Source organism: Schistocerca gregaria, chromosome 8, assembly GCF_023897955.1.
Source record: "Schistocerca gregaria isolate iqSchGreg1 chromosome 8, iqSchGreg1.2, whole genome shotgun sequence".
Taxonomy (NCBI): domain Eukaryota; kingdom Metazoa; phylum Arthropoda; class Insecta; order Orthoptera; family Acrididae; genus Schistocerca; species Schistocerca gregaria.
In genome coordinates, this window is record NC_064927.1 from 476,079,621 (window position 1) to 476,099,661 (window position 20,041).

The window sequence follows — 20,041 nt, forward strand, 5'->3', positions numbered from 1 at the left end:
TGTTCCTGAAATAATCTGTAAATTCACATTCATTAAGTTCTCGGACAATGTGCTGATGATATACAAACCAATTAAAAAATATGTAGTCTTTCTGAAAGGGATCTTTTTCTTATCCTGGGAGTGCCTGGGAGATTCACTGCGTTTTAATAGGTTTTTGGGATCCCCTTGTGGCTAACTTGTTACAAAGGACAGATCATCTACGAGTACGATATTTTCTTCAGATTACTTCCCTTTCTGACTCAAAATTGTAGTAAAGGAGGTCTTATTAATATTCCCGACTATTAGTTTGATGAAATGAACAGGAATGCTTCTATTGATATTACGAGAGGGAAATGTTGCACATTACGGTGTTATAAAAGTTGATTTGCTGGAGAAATTAACAGACAATAGAGTAAAAATACTTTGCCTAATATTTGACAATGACGAGTATCAAAGTGGGAAAGGGAGAGTTCTGTCTTCCATTTAACAACGATCGCATTAGAACAGAAAAAGAGAGTTGCAATATTTACAGGACCATCACCTTTATCTCTCATACCGCGAAATTCATTGCAGGCATTGCATCTAAACGTTTGGAAACTAACAGGGAAGCGGTGAAAGAAAAATGTGTCAGGGTTAAAAGAAGTAAAAGTGATACAGGACGCTTCCGGATCGGTGAGACTCTAAAACAAGAACGGGTTTTAGAGATGTGCGTGACACTGTGTGCTCCCTGAAACCAAAAGTTTTTAACCATTCCAGTTATGCCAAATTCCTGGAAACAGAAAAAAATAGGTAGATTTGAGAGAGTGAAGACGTATTAACAATCAGCATATGGAAAACGAAGTAAATTCCGACTGACTGTTAGAGACACTGTTAGGGTTGTAACGATGAGCGGCCTGCGACAAGGTTGCTGTATGACTCCTAAACCAATCGATATATACGGAGGATATTTTATGAGAGAGTTGTTGGCAGTAGTTGGTGATTTTAGAATAACAGGGAGAGTTATAAACAAAGTGAAACATGCAGATACTGCAATATTTATATCAAACTTGTAAAAACCTTACAGGAGCTGATAGAGAGGGTAGTTGACATTGATCGAGAATATGGTATAAAATTAATGCCAAGAATACAAACGACATGGAAATATCAAAATAATATGCCCTCAAACGTAAGAGTGAGCTCAATCAATCTTGATAGTGTTAAACGAGCCCAGATACGTGAGAAGTCTGAAAGAAAGTCGTGCTTAACCTGTCAATGAATCCGAAGTCGAATTTCAAGTGCCCAGTATGTATTTACATAAAGACTGACTAGGAAAAGTTATAGTCAAGCAAAGTAAATAGTTGAAGGTTACATGTGAAATATGGCACTGTATGAGTCAATAACGTTTGAGAGATCTGACATGTACTGTAGAAGGATAATAAAAACAAAATGTACAGACGAAATAATGAACCTAGAGATACACACACGAATTAGTGAGAGGAAACCTATTTCTACAAATATCTGTCACAGAAAATTAATTGGATATGCGATAGTTGGAGTGGATATGCCATATTTTGAGATAAAAAATTTCTTCTACAGGTCTTTCTTAAGGAAAAAATAAAGAAAACACAGAGAATAAGAAGAAAGGGGCTATTTATTAGTGAATCAAACATTAACAGAATATAGAGAATGTACCTGGCGTAAGTGCAGATATATCTAACTGTGGAGGAGGACAGTGTACAGAACAACATTACATCAATAGCTACTTCATCCGGAGGCTAATAAAAATAACTCTTTGGAGAAATACATTTTTAGGTTGCTTAGTACCCTTACTTCAAGTGACAAGAGCAAGCCATTATCCTTATTTTTCGCTTCGGCAGTAGGTCAGGTGTTAAAGTGTGAAGGTGTGAACGCAAAACTGACAGGGGTAGTCCACTTAGTGGAGCAGTTGCGACCGAGCTGAAAACATAAAATAGTAGTTGTGTGATGTGTCTCTGGGAAGACTGTTAAATGCACAGAAAAAACAACAAACAAATTAAGATACTACATAAAAATATCTGCAGTTATACCCATTAAATCCCGTATAGAAGGTACCACGAAGAAAGTGAAGATATAGGTCAATGAAAAAAAAAGATATATTCGGGAAGTCACTGGTGCAAGTAATGCTGTGAGGACAGGTCGTGAGTCGTGTTTGGGTACCTCAGTCGGTAGAGCACTTGCCTGTGAAAGGCTTAGGTCCCAAATTCGCATCTCTGTCCAACAAGCAGTTTTAATGTGCTAGGAAGTTTCAAGATTGGCAGCGCTTGAACCTGAGAAAAAGTGGATAAATTCATCTGATCAAATATTTGAGGAACTGCAAAACACTTTTCATCATTGGGGCTATGTCTAGTCGAAGGGAAGATTTTCGTGAAGAAATGTTTTATTTTATTTTACAGCGTTTTCTGCATGTTCGCAGACGAATGAAATTTGTAAACTTTTGAAGGCGTACGTCTTTTGGCTAACAGCAATCAGTTATATATATATAGGTTATCTGGAAAGGTATAAAGGTATAAGAGACAGTGATTGTTAACTGTTCTGTGCCTCTCCTTTTGTCGTGTTCACGAGAAATAGTATTGTATGAGACATTCAGTGTTTCTTAAAAAAAATTTATTTCGGAAAGAAAATTTTGTAAATGTACATTCTGTGGTATCACTACGAACTGCACAACATATTCAGTGTTTGAATTAGATCGGTACAGCGCAAAACGTGACGACTGTCGCCTAAACGACACCATAACTCGTACGTGCGGAAAGATTAAATGAATTGTTATGCCAATGTCCTAATTTTCCACCAAGGGAACTACTGCTGGATGAATGCGCAGCTTTGCGGACATTTAATTATGTCAGAACATTCATTTGCACTTTGTCTGCTTTTCATGTGGAAGAATTCTGCAGGACGGCGTTGAGTATGCCGTACGTTGCACAGCGACGTACGAAGTGTTGCCGGCACGGCAGGGGCTAGTAGTAGTAGTTGAGTGGAAGCAGGAGCAGCGGCTGCGCCGCTTTAGAGACGGAACTGGGAATGACGCTGTACTTCCCGGCGGCACCCGCCACGCCCGGCCCCACGGCCAGCTCCTGGGGGCTGCTCGAACTGACGCGGGTGCGGACCTTGTACCTGCACAGAGCAACAGTAAAAACGGGCGTTGTTATACTCGAGGTAAGAAGGTGCAGTTAGTCACTGAGGACTGCTAACTCCCTCGTCAGTTTTCAGGAAACGTGAAATGAACAATATATAGTACTTGAAAATCTACAGATCAGGCTCCCACAAAGAAAGGACGCAAGTGCGCAGTGTTACACCACTATTTAATAAAAACATACGCTACATGCCTGAAACATGGAAAACTGAATGGGATTCCGAAAATTTGAAGGGGGAAAATACATAGCTGAATTGTAGACACAGTGCTGGTGATCGAAACATCGTGCATAATACCGTTTTGACTGTAAACAAGAATACAAAATAAAATAAAAAACAACAAAGAAAATAACATTTCATGGAGAATAATTAATAAAATCAAACATTATTATTGAAGATAAAAATGGTAATTTTGATGATAGAACGAAAAATGGAATACATACTGCAAGAGACTAATCATGAAAATATCAGATGATACGAAATTTTTAACAAGTACGTTTGATTATGCATTATTAGAAGCAAAGAGAAAAATTTATATTAGAAAATAAATTAATATGGAACCATTAGCTAAAATAATAAACTGAAAAGACGGGTGAACATCTATACTTGGCACCTAGGCACGGAAGTCCCCGTGAAGTGTGCCTCAAAAGGAAAACGGGGGATATGGAGATTTGGAAAGCAATAGGCACAGGAAAACACTAAGTAGTACAGTAATTCCTTAAAAAAATTATGAAACAACTGAGCAAATCACCTACAGATTACAACGAAGATTAATCTATAAAGTTTTCGTACAAAGTATGGAATGACAATTTTTCAAAGTAATTTGTTTATTTTATCAAACAAATAATTATTTTTTTGGTTACAGATGACCTCATTCGTGAATTATAACTCTGAATCTGGTAACTATATACATTTTAAGACGTTTCCTGATCATTCATTTGGAAGTTTGACTCTCAAAGTCATCGATTTAAGTACGATTAATTGTTCTACTTATGCAACTTCTCTGATTCTCTTCCTTACGAATCATACAGCAGTCGAAATTGGGTAAGAAATTTTACATAGCAAAAACGAGAAGAAGACTAGTATCCACAACAAAGTTCGTTTTTAACTTTAACATTAGTCCTCTTGAGATAACTAATTGATGTTAGACCTATCAGTTTCATGTAAACTACAGATTGCATTGCATTGTATCGTTATTTGGAGAGTAATAAGCTTTAATTCTCTAAATTCATCTTAACGTTAAAATAAAGGACAAAAGGCCTCAAATGTGAAATGCTTTCAAGATCATGAAACTATTTTTAGCACATTTATTTACTTATTTAAATTGATTACATGAAGAAGTTCAGGCCCTCTGTTACACTGGATCAGGCTCTTATGCATCCGGAACGTCTTCACAAAAGTTTTCTCAAGAATGATAATACTTCGAATATTTTTGCGGATTTAAGTAGAAAGAAAAGTCTTACGCATCTCTCCACGCTTATCTCTCGTGCTAGAGTCTTTTCATCTCTGCGTAACTACTCTTAACCAATGTCCACTCCAACCTATTTCCTGTAATTAGTCCTTGTTCTCTATCTACGATTTTCATCCCACAAAATTTCCTTCATTACTAAATAAACTACTCAGGGTGTGCCCCGTCAGCCTATCCAGTCTTTTTTTCAGCTGTGCCATAAATTTCTTTTCTCCCAATACGATTCGTGTCTCCTTATTGATTAATTGATTTATCTACCTAATCCACAGCATTCTTATGTAGCACCACAGTTGAAATGTTTCTGTGCTCTTCTTGGTTGTACTGTTTATCGTTCATTCCTCCCTTTCATATAAGGCTATAAAATATTTCGTTTTCTCAGAAAAATTTTTGTGGTTGGTGCCAGTATGCATTTATAGCTTCTTTACTCCTCCCATCGTTAGTTATTTTCATGGTCAAATGGCAAAAGGCGTCAGCTACTATTAATGACTCTATCCATAATTTGTTTCCTGAGCAACACGTAATTGTATTCAAATAGCGTTGCTTAACTTTTGTTCATATTCGCCTGAAAATCTCATTTGAAGGCAGTGTCCACTGCACCAACTGATCTTACAAGACATTTGGCGTTACTCGCAGAATTACAGTTTCGTCGGCAATGTTTACAAATTTTATTTCCTCTTTTTAATTCTTTTTTGCAAATTTCTCCTTGGTTTTCGTTACTGATCGTTCTATATAGAGACTGAGTAACATGCAGGTATACTACAACCCTATCTCACTTTGATCTCAAACGCTGATGCTTTTTCTTCTACTTAAATTTCTATACCTGCATCTGGCATCTGCACTAATTGGATACGACCTGTCACTCCCTGTTGTCATTCTTTATAACTTCAATATATCAAAGAATGTATTTCAGACAACATTCTAAAACTGGTTTTGTGTGTTCATACTTTTAACTGGATGTCTGGGGGACCACGGCCGTTCACTACTGTCTCATTTTCTTACAACTGTAAAATTGTTTTCTAAATCAACATCTGCAACAAATGTGAGTCTCCATATAGTCGACTTATCTGCTACAATTAGTTGTGAAGACAGTATTTCTTACGTGTTTCTACATTTCTAGAGAACCGAAACTGTCACCAAGCTGCACCTGCGTTCTTTGGTATTGGGGTAATTATATCATTGTTGAATTCTGAGCATATTCATCTATCACGTATACTATGTAGAGTAGTTTTCTCATGTTTGGGTCTCCCAAGGATCTTATAACTCTGAGGTAAAGCGTCTGCTTCGGGTCCTTGTTTCGACTTAAATCTTGTGCTCTGTTATATTCCTCCTGCACTATCTTATACCTCAAATTCATCTTCACCCACTTTCTTTTCCATTTCCATAAGAATATCTTCAAGTTTCTTCCCTTTCTGGAGACCTTCTTAAAACTTTCCATCTTTACTTGACATTTTCTTGCCAATCGAGCTCTTGATGGACTACTGTTTCTATTTGCCCAAGTGTTTCTTTAGTTTCTTATTCATGATATAACACTCAGATATACATGCACGCTCCAACAGCTCTTAATTTTTCCTATAGTTACTACTCCAGTGAACTCTTCAATTTTCGCTCAGTCTCATTTTTTAGCCATCTGCATTCTCCTTTGGTGATACTTCATTTACAAAATTTTTGTATATTTTCCTATCATAAATGTAATATGTCGGCTACTATTCGAAGAGTTCTATGGGCTTTGCCTTTGTGTCTAGATGTTCTTCTGTCTCCTTTACTACTAGATCTCTAGAAGCTCCTAGTTCATCTTTCGTTGTATTTCTTTCAGACATTTCACAGAGTCCTTGGCTAATGTTCCTCTTAAACCTCTCAGTAGCCTCTGGCTCTTTCAATTTCCCAGGTCCCATCATAATTATTCAGCTTTTCAGCAATTCCCATACCTTTAATCAGCATTGTAAAACTAATAAATCAGGTCAGGCACTTAAGCTTCTTCATGTGTTTTATGTTTCAATATGTAGTTTCTAAATGACTGTCATATCTGCCACTGTCTCCATTATTCCTACTCCTGCGTTTAACCTAATGGACTTTTGTTGATAACTCCATACTCAGCTGACCAGGAAACTTATTCATCCTGTCACTTCACTAATTCCTATTAGATCTAAAATGTTTATAACTCTATTAACTGTAGTATAAATGGTAGCAACGCAAATGAAACATGTTTTGAAACGTAATTTGTATGCATCTGAGGCTTTTCGAATGACAAGGTTAATAATAAACTAACAGCAATAATAATTCTGCTATTACTAGTACTACCACTAATAATAATAAATGTAATAAAAGGAAAAAATAATTACAGTGAGTGCAAAGAAAGTGAAATATAATGACACAACGAGTATTAAGACAGAGAAACTTATATACATTCCTTTGCCTAGGGACTTCATGAATAAGAAACATCGAGTAGAAAAAGGGCATTTAGTTTTAAGGGAGTAAGGAGTGCTTTAAACATAGAACAGATATTAATGTGGCAATAGGTGACATAAAATCATTGTACGAGTCAATAAACGTAACAGCACTTATAAAGGTCTTCGTGGTGATCACTGTCACTTTTCATTTTCATGAACTACGCAACCGAAGACGTTTCGGCCTCAGCCTTATAAGAAATCCCTTTAAAAAGACCTTGAAAACCTGACCAAACACGCCTGATAACTCAAATTCTCTAAAAGCTAAGTAATTACAAATTCCTTCTTCTGTCATTGTATCTCTAAATCAGTACAAAAACAACAACCGCCGCACATAAGAGCTTTGAGTCATTTTTTGTTTCCACTGCCAGTCTCACGTCCTTGAAAAGTTTAAAACATTCTTTAAACTTAATTATTCTTTCGAAACTGACCATATGTGAGAAATGTGGGAGCTGTTATAGGGTAGTGAGTAGAGGCATTTGTTGCCAATCTTGTAGGACATATTTTCACAGGGGGGGGGGGGGATGCAGTGGGGAGAATGTTGGGAGAACATTACTGTAGAATATGCAGAAGGAACATTTTGATTGGGGGACAGGAAAGGAAAATCTGTGCCCTTGAGGTACAGTTGGAGGAAGCAAGGAAGGAACTCATAAGAATCAAGGGAGATAGGGGGGAGGACGGGGCCTGGGAACTGGCAGCTGGTAGAAGGATAGGAAGAAAGGGAACACGATCTGACAGTTTTATCATCAACACCAAAATCAGGTATCTGCCACTGCCAGAGTTAGGTGCAGAAGAGCCTCAGGTAGAACGAGGAGGAGAAAATGTGCAGCACACTTCAACCGTGGCCAAGAAGCCTAGGAATGTACAAAGTCTTAGGAAGAAGAAAGTGCTGCTGCTATACAGTAGCCATGGGCGAGGTGTAGGTCCGCAGTTACAGGAAAGTTTAGGGGCAGCGTATCAGACCACCAGTATCTTAAAACCAAATGCATGGCTAAGTCATGTGATAGAGGACCTAGGGTCTTTATGAAAGGACTTTACAAAAGAGGACCATGTAGTGATAGTGGGTGGGGAGGGAAACAGTTTGGACAGGGATGGGGCATATGATATAGGAGGTGACCTGGACAAGATAGCTTCCCTGACTCATGGCACCAACGTAAACGTTTTTGAGCTGTTCCGGCGTCATGATCGACCACACCTTGATGGAGCTGTGAGGTGAATCAACGTGGGGTTATGGAAGGCTCTGAGGAGAGCCAACTTTGCTTATGTTTCTCTGGTGTCTGTCGAGACTATATAAACAGATGGGTTTTCACTAGGCGTGGCCTAAACCTAAACAGGACTGGGAAGGGAAGACTGGTACAGCTGACTGATGAAAGTATAGGGGGTAGATCTCGGGCCATACATGGTCAAATACCTGTTGTCATAGGTAGGAAAAGTAGGTCTTTTTCTAGGATAAATCCAGAGAACCAGTACCCCTGTCTAAAGAGAATCTCCAGCAGTTTAAAAAATACTGAAACAATCACTCACAAAACAGATTTTGACACTTCAAATATCACATATACCAGGTGTCACAAAGAAAAACAAGCCATTGGAAAGAGTAACATGGGGCATTTCACAGACTTAACAATTCTCCATCAACACATGCAATCAATAAAAAATGAAATACAACTATTAGAAGTTGAGCTCCATACTTTGAACTGCACAGTAGTTTGTATTACTGAGCACTGGTGTAGAGACACAGAACTCCAACATATAGTACTATCACTGTAGGTGAAGACAAACCCTTACCGCAGAACTACTTCAAGGGGTGGAAGACCATGCATTTATATCAGGAAAGGAACACAGTCAAATCAAGACAGGACCTAATTGCGGTAAGTAAAGACAAACACTTTGAAATATCAGCTATTGAATTAACAGGGCTTGATATCACCATGAAATTAATCATTTTTGTGTGTGTATAGATCTCCCAGTGGTAGTGTGGACACTTTTTTCAAGTAGTTAACAGACGTTCTAGATAAAGTCTCAAGTACAAAGGTCAACATAATTCTGTGTGGGACATCAACATCAACACTAATATCTTAAATGAATCCAGCAGGACCTTCATAAACATCCTTCAAAGTTTTGGCATTTCACTATTGGTTAGTAGTGCAACAAGGGTTACTACAACGACTGCAAGCAGTAACTGACCATGTGACCACATATATGGGCATGGAAAAATGTGGTGTAGCTGTAAAAGGTGTCAGACTATCAGACCATCTCTGCCAAATAACAACAGTAAAATCAGGCATCGAATCATTCCATATACTACAAGCCTACAAACGACATCTATCAGAAATCAAAATAAAAGATTTTTCAAAAGAACTATAAAAACCAAGTGGGGATGAAGAGTATAACGAAAGCAATGTGAATATGAAATTCTATAAATTCACCACATTGTTTAAATTGCACTTTGAAAAAGCATTTGCAAAAGTATGCAAGCCTTTATCAACATCTCACAAAGACAGATGGATAACAGCAGTTATTAATAATTCCTCCCAAACACTTAAACATCTCAGTTCCATGATAAAGTTTCACAAAGATCCAGAATTCTTAAATGTCTGTTATATATACAAAAACATCTGTCAGAAGGTGCTGATTGCTGCAAAAAAGTCATTTAATGGCAAAATTATATTGCAGACAGTAAAAGCAAAGCAGTCTGGGACGTTATAAAAAGGGAAACGGGGAGAAGCAAACAACTGCAGAATAACATACTGCTAAGGGAGGAGGATAAGGTAATAAATGATCCACACCACTTAGCAAATCATGTAAACAAGCAAATTTCAAGTATTGCAGAGAAGTTACACCAAAAATTCCCCCAAAACAAATATAACACCTGTAAATAAAGTTGCACAAAATCAATGATGTTACTGTTCAAACCGTAAAAAATAAAAAGTCAGTACGCTTAGATGAAGTACCAATGTGTGTACTGAAACAATGCATAGGGATTATGCAAGACCCCTTAAGAAATATAATAAATGAATGCTTCACTACAGGGACATTTCCAGAGCAGTTAAAAGAGGCAAGAATTGTACCTTTCCTTAAGAAATGTAATGCAGAAGACATAGAAAATTACTTGCCAGTTTCCATGCTTTCACCTTTCTAAAAAATAACAGAAGCAATTATGAAAGACCGATTAATGAATTACCTGAATAAATACATTCTTTTAAGCGAGTCACAGTTTGGTTTCTGAAATGGAAAAATACGGAGTCAGCCATAGTAGAATTCACAAAAGTTGTACTTGATGCTCTTGATAAAGACGAATGTGTCGCTGGCATATTTTTTGATCTTTCTAAGACTTTTGAGACAGTCTACCACCAGATCCTATTAAATAAATTAGAAGCATTAGGAATAAGAGGGGTAGCTAATGACTGGTTTCACTCATACTTAACAGATAGGGTACAAAGAGCAGAGATAACACATACTTCAAATAGATCTAAACATTTAGCAAAACACTTATCACAATCAAAATACATTAATATAGGGGTCTGCAAGGTAGCATATTAGCACCAATACTATTCCTGATATACATCAATGACTTCCCCAGTAGTGTTACTCAAGGTGAAAAAAATTCTCTTCGCTGATGACAGCAATGTTATAGTTACTGAGAAAACAAGAGAACTCCTTGCCGACAAAGCAAATGAAACTCTCAAAGATGTTTATGATTGGTCAATAAGCAATAAAGTGACATTGAACATAAAGAAAACTAATGCTATGAATTTGAGTTTGAAGAGGAACAATGGCAATGTTAAATTAAATGTAGATGCCACCTATATAGACTGTGTAACAAACACAAAATTTCTAGGAATGAATATTGATTCTCAGTTGAAGTGGTGTGAACACACAAAGGTACCTGCAAACAGAATGTAATCAACATGTTATGCCCTTAGAATTCTATCATCAGTGTGTAACATGCAGAGTTACATATTATTCACATGTTACACATTATTCACATGTACGTTCAATTCTTAGCTATGGCATTCTTTTTTGCAGAACAAACGCACAAAATATGTACATAATTTTCAAACTGCAGAAAAGAGCCATAAGAATAATAATCAAAACTACTAGTCGAGCTCATTGTAAAGATATGTTCAAAACACTGGGGATTTTAGCTCCTCCATGTGAATACATTTACCACTTAGTTGTACACATCAAAAATAACATTGGTAATTACTGCACAAACAGCTCTGTCTATGACCATGCAACAAGGGATAGGCTCAACTTACATTTACCAAGAAAAAATAAACGTAAAGCTCAAAATATCACTTTCTACCAAGGAATAAAACTGTGTGATAAATTACCTAAAGAGATTAAAGAAACTGCAAAAATACACTTATTTAAAAAGGCAGCTAAAAGCTACCTGTTATACAATACATTTTATACATTGAAGGATAATTTAGGTAACGCAGAGTAGGGGTTTGAAAAAAATGTTATACAAATAAATAATAATAATAATAATAATGATTATAAAACATACAAATTCTACATAACATCTTCGCTTTTGGTTTTTTCCTTCTTTTCTCCTTCCTATAAATACTTACCCCAAGCTATGCATAGCACAATACTATCACCTATTACTCTTTCTGAGCTCAATATCCCAGTTATTATGGAGGAATGCTGACTCAGTTTTTCAGGATAGCAAATGTGAAGTCGCGGTACAGAAAATGGCCCAGAGATCACAAATGTGTGTGTGTGTGTGTGTGTGTGTGTGTGTGTGTGTGTGTGTGTGTGTGTGTGCGCGCGCGTGTATGTGTGTGTGTGTGTGTGTGTGTGTGTGTGTGTGTGTGTGTGTGTGTGAACAGTGTGGCATTACATTATTTAATAAGTTATTTATAAAAATGTATTGTACACCTGGAGTAACTCTAATGATCGTCTTTAATTAGAAGTCTATGAATATATCTGTCTACAAATTAGTTTATTTTAAATTGGTCTACATGTGTAAATACTTGGACATGTCCCATATCATTGTAAAAAGAGATATACAGATGAATAAAGCTAGTACTACTACTACTACTACTAATATTTCGTCAGATCATACACAAACATACCAAAATAAAAATCCTGTTTAATGTGAGAATATATCCCAAAGTCCGACACCAGCTACCGAGAATGATTCAGAGAAGGCAGTCGTATGATTACGTGACTTCTGTTATTCTGTTTCGATATGATAGTTAACATCGAAGGTAGATTTAAGGGAGAGTACATATTAGTTATACGTTAAATAAGAGTATATGGAAATCTTTGCATGCGTCTGTACTTTATTGGGGTAACCGAGGTAGATGATGAATCATCAAAATGACATACATCACACATATAAAGTACTCAAGCGTTCACCAGCTGCAAGCACTGTGAGCTTTCCTGTGTTACTTAGTTCATGTTACGTGGATCATTTTATGATAAGTTGAACTGATGTGCAACGAGTCATTTTACATTCACATTATTTGTAAATACGGCTACAAGCTGGAAACTGATAAGTTGTTTCCAATACACAGATGTAGTATGGTAATTCCTACCCGCCACCTTATACACATTACATTACCAGAAATTCTTTTGCAGAATAGAAGGAGATGTCAAGGAGAAACGTTTTCAGTTTGTTTTCAAATTTCACTTTGATCTCTGTCAGACATTTTACGTTACTGAGTGTTTATAGATAGTTTGAGTTGCAGCGCTGTGCAAACCTTTTTCTGCTAAATTAAATCTTAATGAACATCACTGTAATTATGTGCATTATTGTTCCTTTTGTATTGTAGTGGATTATTTACAACAAACTTCACGAGGAAATAAATATAATGTGAAGTGGTAGTCAGCATGCTCGTCTCCAGAACATATGTCTACAAGACGACTGTGGGTGGGCACTATATATTTTTGTTACAGTACATTTCTCAGCACTGAATACTTACGTTTCCTTAACATGAGTAATCCCAGAAGATTGTTCCATATGACATTACTGAATGAAAACTTGTAAAGTATGTCAACTTACTGATTTGGTCTTCTCAAGGCTTGCAATGATTCCAAGTGATAATGTGGTTTAATTAAGTTGTTTTAGGAATTCTAAAAAGTGTTTTTTTTTTTCAGCTTAAATCCTCATTATTACGGTAACCTAAAATTTTTGAAGTTCCCGCCCTATTTAGTATTTTCTCGCCATGTGTTACACTTCCCATTGGTGACGTGAGAAAGGCCTTGCAAGACAATACCACTGTAAATGATAATTAAAATTACAAGCGTTGTACAAGATTTTTTTTCGGGTCCAAAAGGAGCAGACCTTAATATCTATGTAGGACGTAGAAAGATGAGAATGTTTTCTTAGATGCAGCTGAGTATTCAGTTCAGTTAAGGTTTTTTTACATGGCTATTTGCTATTGGCATGGAATTTATTTGGGAATAAGAATGGGAGGGATTCCCAAAATTCTGACTAAAGAGCCGGGAATGATCAACAAGCCCAACAAGGCAGCAATTAGGCGCGTGTTAGGTGTGAAGTACGGGAGGCGAGGCCAGCGCCACTACTTGCGGCACTTAGTACTACCTGGAGGCGCTGCCAGCGCTGCCGTCCCCGTCGTCCCCGCCGGCGCCGCCCCCGCCGCCGCCCACGCCCGCTCCGGGGCCCACGACGGCCTCACCCACGGGGACGCCCGCGATGGCGGTGGCGACGGGCCGCGAGACGGCCAGCCCCCCGGGGCCCACCAGCGCCAGGCCCTGGGGGCGGCTCGCCGCCACGCCGCCGATGCCCGCGATGCTCAGACCCACCGGGCGCGCCTCCGCCACCGAAGAACCTGCAACCAGGGGCAGCACTCTCAAGGGGGGCATATCTGCCTTATCTCACGCACTCACGCGCACACACACACATATACAATCCTAGAAATTGAAATAAGAACACCGTGAATTCATTGTCCCAGGAAGGGGAAACTTTATTGACACATTCCTGGGGTCAGATACATCACATGATCACACTGACAGAACCACAGGCACATAGACACAGGCAACAGAGAATGCACAATGTCGGCACTAATACAGTGTATATCCACCTTTCGCAGCAATTCAGGCTGCTATTCTCCCATGGAGACGATCGTAGAGATGCTGGATGTAGTCCTGTGGAACGGCTTGCCATGCCATTTCCACCTTGCGCCTCAGTTGGACCAGCGTTCGTGATGGACGTGCAGACCGCGTGAGACGACGCTTCATCCAGTCCCAAACGTGCTCAATGGGGGACAGATCCGGAGATCTTGCTGGCCAGGGTAGTTGACTTACACCTTCTAGAGCACGTTGGGTGTCACGGGATACATGCGGACGTGCATTGTCCTGTTGGAACAGCAAGTTCCCTTGCCGGTCTAGGAATGGTAGAACGATGGGTTCGATGACGGTTTGGATGTACCGTACACTATTCAGTGTCCCCTCGACGATCACCAGAGGTGCACGGCCAGTGTAGGAGATCGCTCCCCACACCATGATGCCGGGTGTTGGCCCTGTGTGCCTCGGTCGTATGCAGTCCTGATTGTGGCGCTCACCTGCACGGCGCCAAACACGCATACGACCATCATTGGCACCAAGGCAGAAGCGACTCTCATCGCTGAAGAAGACACGTCTCCATTCGTCCCTCCATTCACGCCTGTCGTGACACCACTGGAGGCGGGCTGCACGATGTTGGGGCGTGAGCGGAAGACGGCCTAACGGTGTGCGGGACCGTAGCCCAGCTTCATGGATACGGTTGCGAATGGTCCTCGCCGATACCCCAGGAGTAACAGTGTCCCTAATTTGCTGGGAAGTGGCGGTGCGGTCCCCTACGGCACTGCGTAGGATCCTACGGTCTTGGCGTGCATCTGTGCGTCGCTGCGGTCCGGTCCCAGATCGACGGGCACGTGCACCTTCCGCCGACCACTGGCGACAACATCGATGTACTGTGGAGACCTCACGCCCCACGTGTTGAGCAATTCGGCGGTAAGTCCACCCGGCCTCCCGCATGCCCACTATACGCCCTCGCTCAAAGTCCGTCAACTGCACATACGGTTCACGTCCACGCTGTCGCGGCATGCTACCAGTGTTAAATACTGCGCTGGAGCTCCGTATGCCCCGGCAAACTGACTGACACTGACGGCGGCGGTGCACAAATGCTGCGCAGCTAGCGCCATTCGACGGCCAACACCGCAGTTCCTGCTGTGTCCGCTGTGCCGTGCGTGTGATCATTGCTTGTACAGCCCTCTCGAAGTGTCCGGAGCAAGTATGGTGGGTCTGACACACCGGTGTCAATGTGTTCTTTTTTCCATTTCCAGGAGTGTATATACGGTGTTACAAAAGGTACGGCCAAACTTTCAGGAACCATTCCTCACACACAAAGAAAGAAAATGTGTTATGTGGACATGTGTCCGGAAGCGCTTACTTTCCATGTTAGAGCTCATTTTATTACTTCTATTCAAATCACATTAATCATGGAATGGAAACACACAGCAACAGAACGTACCAGCGTGACATCAAACACTCTGTTACAGGAAATGTTCAAAATGTCCTCCGTTAGCGAGGATACATGCATACACCCTCCGTCGCATGGAATCCCTGATGCGCTGATGCAGCCCTGGAGAATGGCGCATCATATGACAGACGTCCACAATACGAGCACGAAGAGTCTCTACATTTGGTACCGGGATTGCGTAGACAAGAGCTTTCAATTGCCCCCATAAATGAAAGTCAAGAGGGTTGAGGTCAGGAGAGCGTGGAGGCCATGGAATTGGTCTGCCTCTACCAATCCATCGGTCACCGAATCTGTTGTTGAGAAGCGTACGACCACTTCGACTGAAATGTGCAGGAGCTCCATCGTGCGTGAACCACATGTTGTGTCGTAGTTGTAAAGGCACATGTTGTAGCAGAACAGGTAGAGTATCCAATATGAAATCATGATAACCTGCTCCATTGAGGGTAGGTGTAAGAACGTGGGGCCCAATCAAGACATCACCAACAATACCTACCCAAACGTTCACAGAAAATCTGTGTTGATGACGTGATTGCACAATTGCGTGCGGATTCTCGTCCGACCACACATGTTGATTGTGAAAATTTACAATTTGATCACGTTGGAATGAAGCCTCATCCGTAAAGAGAACATTTGTACTGAAATTGTTGGATGAACCATTCGCAGAAGTGTACCCGTGGAGGTCAATCAGCTGCTGATAGTGCCTGCACACGCTGTACATGGTACGGAAACAACTGGTTCTCCCGTAGCACTCTCCATACAGTGACGTGGTCAACGTCACCTTGTACAGCAGCAACTTTTCCGACGCTGACATTAGGGTTATCGTCAACTGCACGAAGAATTGCCTCGTCCATTGCAGGTGTCCTCGTCGTTCTAGGTCTTCCCCAGTCGCGAGTCATAAGCTGGAATGTTTCGTGCTCCCTAAGACGCCGATCAATTTGCTTCGAACGTCTTCCTGTCGGGACACCTTCGTTCTGGAAATCTGTCTCGATACAAACGTGCCGCGCCACGGATATTGCCCCGTGCTAATCAATACATCAGATGGGCATCTGCCAACTCCGCATTTTTAAACATTGCACTGACTGCAAAACCACGTTCGTGATGAACACTAACCTGTTGATGCTACGTACTGATGTGCTTGATGCTAGTACTGTAGAGCAATGAGTCGCATGTCAACACAAGCACCGAAGTCAACATTACCTTCCTACAATTGGGCCAACTGGCGGTGAATCGAGGAAGTACGGTACATACTGACAAAACTAAAATGAGCTCTAACATGGAATTAAAGCGTTTCCGGACACATGTCCACATTACCACTTTTCTTTGTTTGTGTGTGAGGTATGTTTCCTGAAAGTTTGTCCGTACCTTTTTGCAACCTTTTTGTAACACCATACAAATATATATATATATATATATATATATATATATATATATATATATATATATATATATATATATATATGCTCATAAATTAAGGATAACTGCAGAATGTGGTGCCACACAACCTGGCACTACACAAAATTGGCGCTAATAGCATAGGCACACAGGGAACACACACGACACATATATGTAAGTCCACGGTATTGGTGATAAGTTGAGAAAACCGTCCCGAAACACATGTGCTACAAAACGCCGCTGTTACCTACGCATGTACCCCGACATCAATGTGGGATATGATCGCCACGCACACGTACACAGGCCACACAACGGGTTGGCATACTCTGGATCCGGTGGTTTAGGAGCTGCTGGGGTATAGCCTCCCATTCTTGCACCAGTGCCTGTCGGAGCTCCTGACGTGTCGTCGGGGTTTGAAGACATGCTGCGATGAGGTTTAGGTCTGGAGAACAGGCAGGCCACTCCATTCATCTGATATCTTCTGTTTCAAGGTACTCCTCCACGACGGCAGCACGGTGGGGCCGTGTATTATCATCCATCACGAGGAAGGTGGGACCCACTGCACCTCTGAAAAGGCGGACATACTGGTGCAAAATGACATCCCGATACACCTGACCTGTTACAGTTCCTCTGTCAAAGACATGCAGGGGTGTACGTGCAGTAATCCTAATCCCATCCCACACCATCAAACCAAGACCTCCATACAGGTCCCTTTCGAGAACATGATGGGGTTGGTACCTCGTTCCTGGTTCACGCCAGACGAAAACCCAGCGCGAATCACTGTTAAGACTATACCTGGACGCTTCCGTGAGCATAACCTGGGACCACTGTTCCAACTACCATGTACTGTGTTCTTGACACCACGCTTTACTGGCTCTCTTGTGACCAGGGGTCAGTGGAATGCACCTTGCAGGTCTCCGGGAGAATAAACCATGTCTGTTCAGCCGTCTGTAGACTGTGTGTCTGGAGATAACTCTTCCAGCGGCTGCGGGTAGGTCCCAAGCAGGGCTACCTGCAGTACTCCGTGGCCGTCTGCGGGCACTGATGGTGAGATATCGGTCTTCTTGTGGTCTTGTACACTGTGGACGTCCCGTACTGTAGCGCCTGGAGACGTTTCGTGTCTGCTGGAATCGTTACCATAATCTTGAGATCCCACTCTGAGGCACACGGAGGGCCCGTGCTATGACCTGCTGTGTTTGACCAGCCTCCAGTCGCCCTACTATTCTACCCCTCATAACGTCATCAGTACGTGTTCTGTGAGCCATTTTCAACACACTGTCAGCATTAGCACGTTTGAGAACGTCTGCACACTTACTCGCTGCACCGTTCTCTGACATGCACCAACACACCTCTGTGTATGTGGACTGCTGCCAACGCCAACGTGCGACGACCGCAGGTCAAATGCACCGCATGGTCATACCCCGAGGTGATTTAAACCCACAAACCGCTCACCAGGGCGTTGTTTCAGCATGTATCAGCATATTGTAACAACAATAGATATTGAAAAACAACTTTCATGTGTATGAATGTAAGGTAGGGGTTCATGGAGGTAAATAATATGAGACTTTTAAACTTACTGGTAGATTAAAACTTCGAGCCGGACCTTTGCCTTTCAGTGACAAGTGCTGTACCGACTGAGGTACCAACGTAGTACCTCGTCTTCTACCTTCCAAATCTGAGGTGAAGATGTGAAGAGAGGTTGTCAGTTGTGCTGGGTAGCTCAGTTGGTAGAGCACTTAGCCGTGAAAGGCAAAGCTCTTTAGTTTGAGTCTCGGTTCCTCACACAGTCTTAATCTGCCAGGAAGTTTCATATCAGCGCACCCTCCACTGAAGAGTGAAAATTTGATCCTAGAATATGAGACATTCTAAAACGTAAGAAAATATTATTTTCAACGTAAACTTACGTTTTTTTAATGGACACTCTGTATTTTTTCTTACACAATCAATATCATGAAAAATCAGAAAAAGAATGGCATTAGTTGCATCGCAATACGTCAGTTACTTACTTAGAAACTGCAGAGTGAAGCTGACGCTCGAAAGAAACGAAAAGCGCGGCTACTGCATGTTCCTAAATGCAAAGCATGAATCTCACGTTGCTCGTGATCGCGGTGTAATTGACGTACTAGAATGCAACAAAAGCTGTACTCACTGTTACTCACAGTGTTAGTAAGTGGACTCGAAACGATACAGATATCCTGTCACAGAATTACGTACAGCTACCATTTACCTCGCCGTTAGATCTTGGTCAGCCATTAATTATGTATACCCTGGCTGATGATATTGGGTTATTCGTTACCTTTATGTCCATTCTACTACTGTAGTAAGATCAATAAAGCACGCAAAATCTTTCCTTATTTGCATTGAGTGTGACAGACATTTGTATTGTATCCGGTCGATTCATTAACAGCGACCGGTCGATTCATTAACAGCGTAAATAACAATAAGTACAGAGTTTGTTGTGTCGTGGCACGGTAGTCACATCACCATTACGAGCAAAGTGGAGTTCACGCTTACGTGTCGGTGTGTGCAATAGCGGCGCGTTTTGTTTATTTGAAGCGTCAACTTTGCTTTGCAGTTTCTTGCAGTGTAATTGAAGAATTGCGATACCATCAACTCCATTCTACTTGTGATTTGTCATTTTATTGATTGTGTAGAATATAATAGAGTGTCCAATTAAAAACAACCTTAAGTTTGTGTTAACAATAACATTACTTACGTATTAGGATGTCTTATATTATTTACTTTCGTGACCCTATGCCTTACAGTCGTACCTGTATCTGTTGTTGTTCCAGAGATATTTGCCGTGCTGCTTCCATATCCATCCATAATTGCGTAGGTGTTGCCGCTGCAAGATTTTGTGCATGGTTGGGTTGTGTGGGGGAGGAGACCAGATAGCGAGGTCATCGGTCTCATCGGATTAGTGAAGGGCGACGAAGGAAGTCGGCCGTGCCCTTTCAGAGGAACCGTCCTTGCTCTTGCCTGGAGCGATTGCGCGAAATCACGGAAAACCTAGATCAGGATGGCCGGACGCGTAGTTGAACCGTCGTCCTCCCGAACACGAGTCCAGTGTGCTCACCACTGCGCCACCTCGCTCGGTTTTCCTGTACTAACTGACCT

At 41.0% G+C, this 20,041-nt stretch overlaps 1 protein-coding gene across 1 annotated transcript in view; it reads right to left on the reverse strand.

Annotated features, from left to right (window-relative positions):
- Nucleotides 1-2,584: 2,584 nt before the first annotated feature.
- LOC126284249 (translation initiation factor IF-2-like) overlaps nucleotides 2,585-20,041 on the reverse strand; it is a 138,807-nt gene continuing 121,350 nt past the window's right edge. Inside the window, exons 4-5 of the mRNA XM_049983047.1 lie at nucleotides 13,595-13,841; nucleotides 2,585-3,108 (exon numbers count right to left, since the gene is read on the reverse strand). Coding sequence (XP_049839004.1) covers nucleotides 2,952-3,108; nucleotides 13,595-13,841 — 404 coding nt within the window. The 3' untranslated portion in view covers nucleotides 2,585-2,951. The remainder of the gene's footprint in view (nucleotides 3,109-13,594; nucleotides 13,842-20,041) is intronic.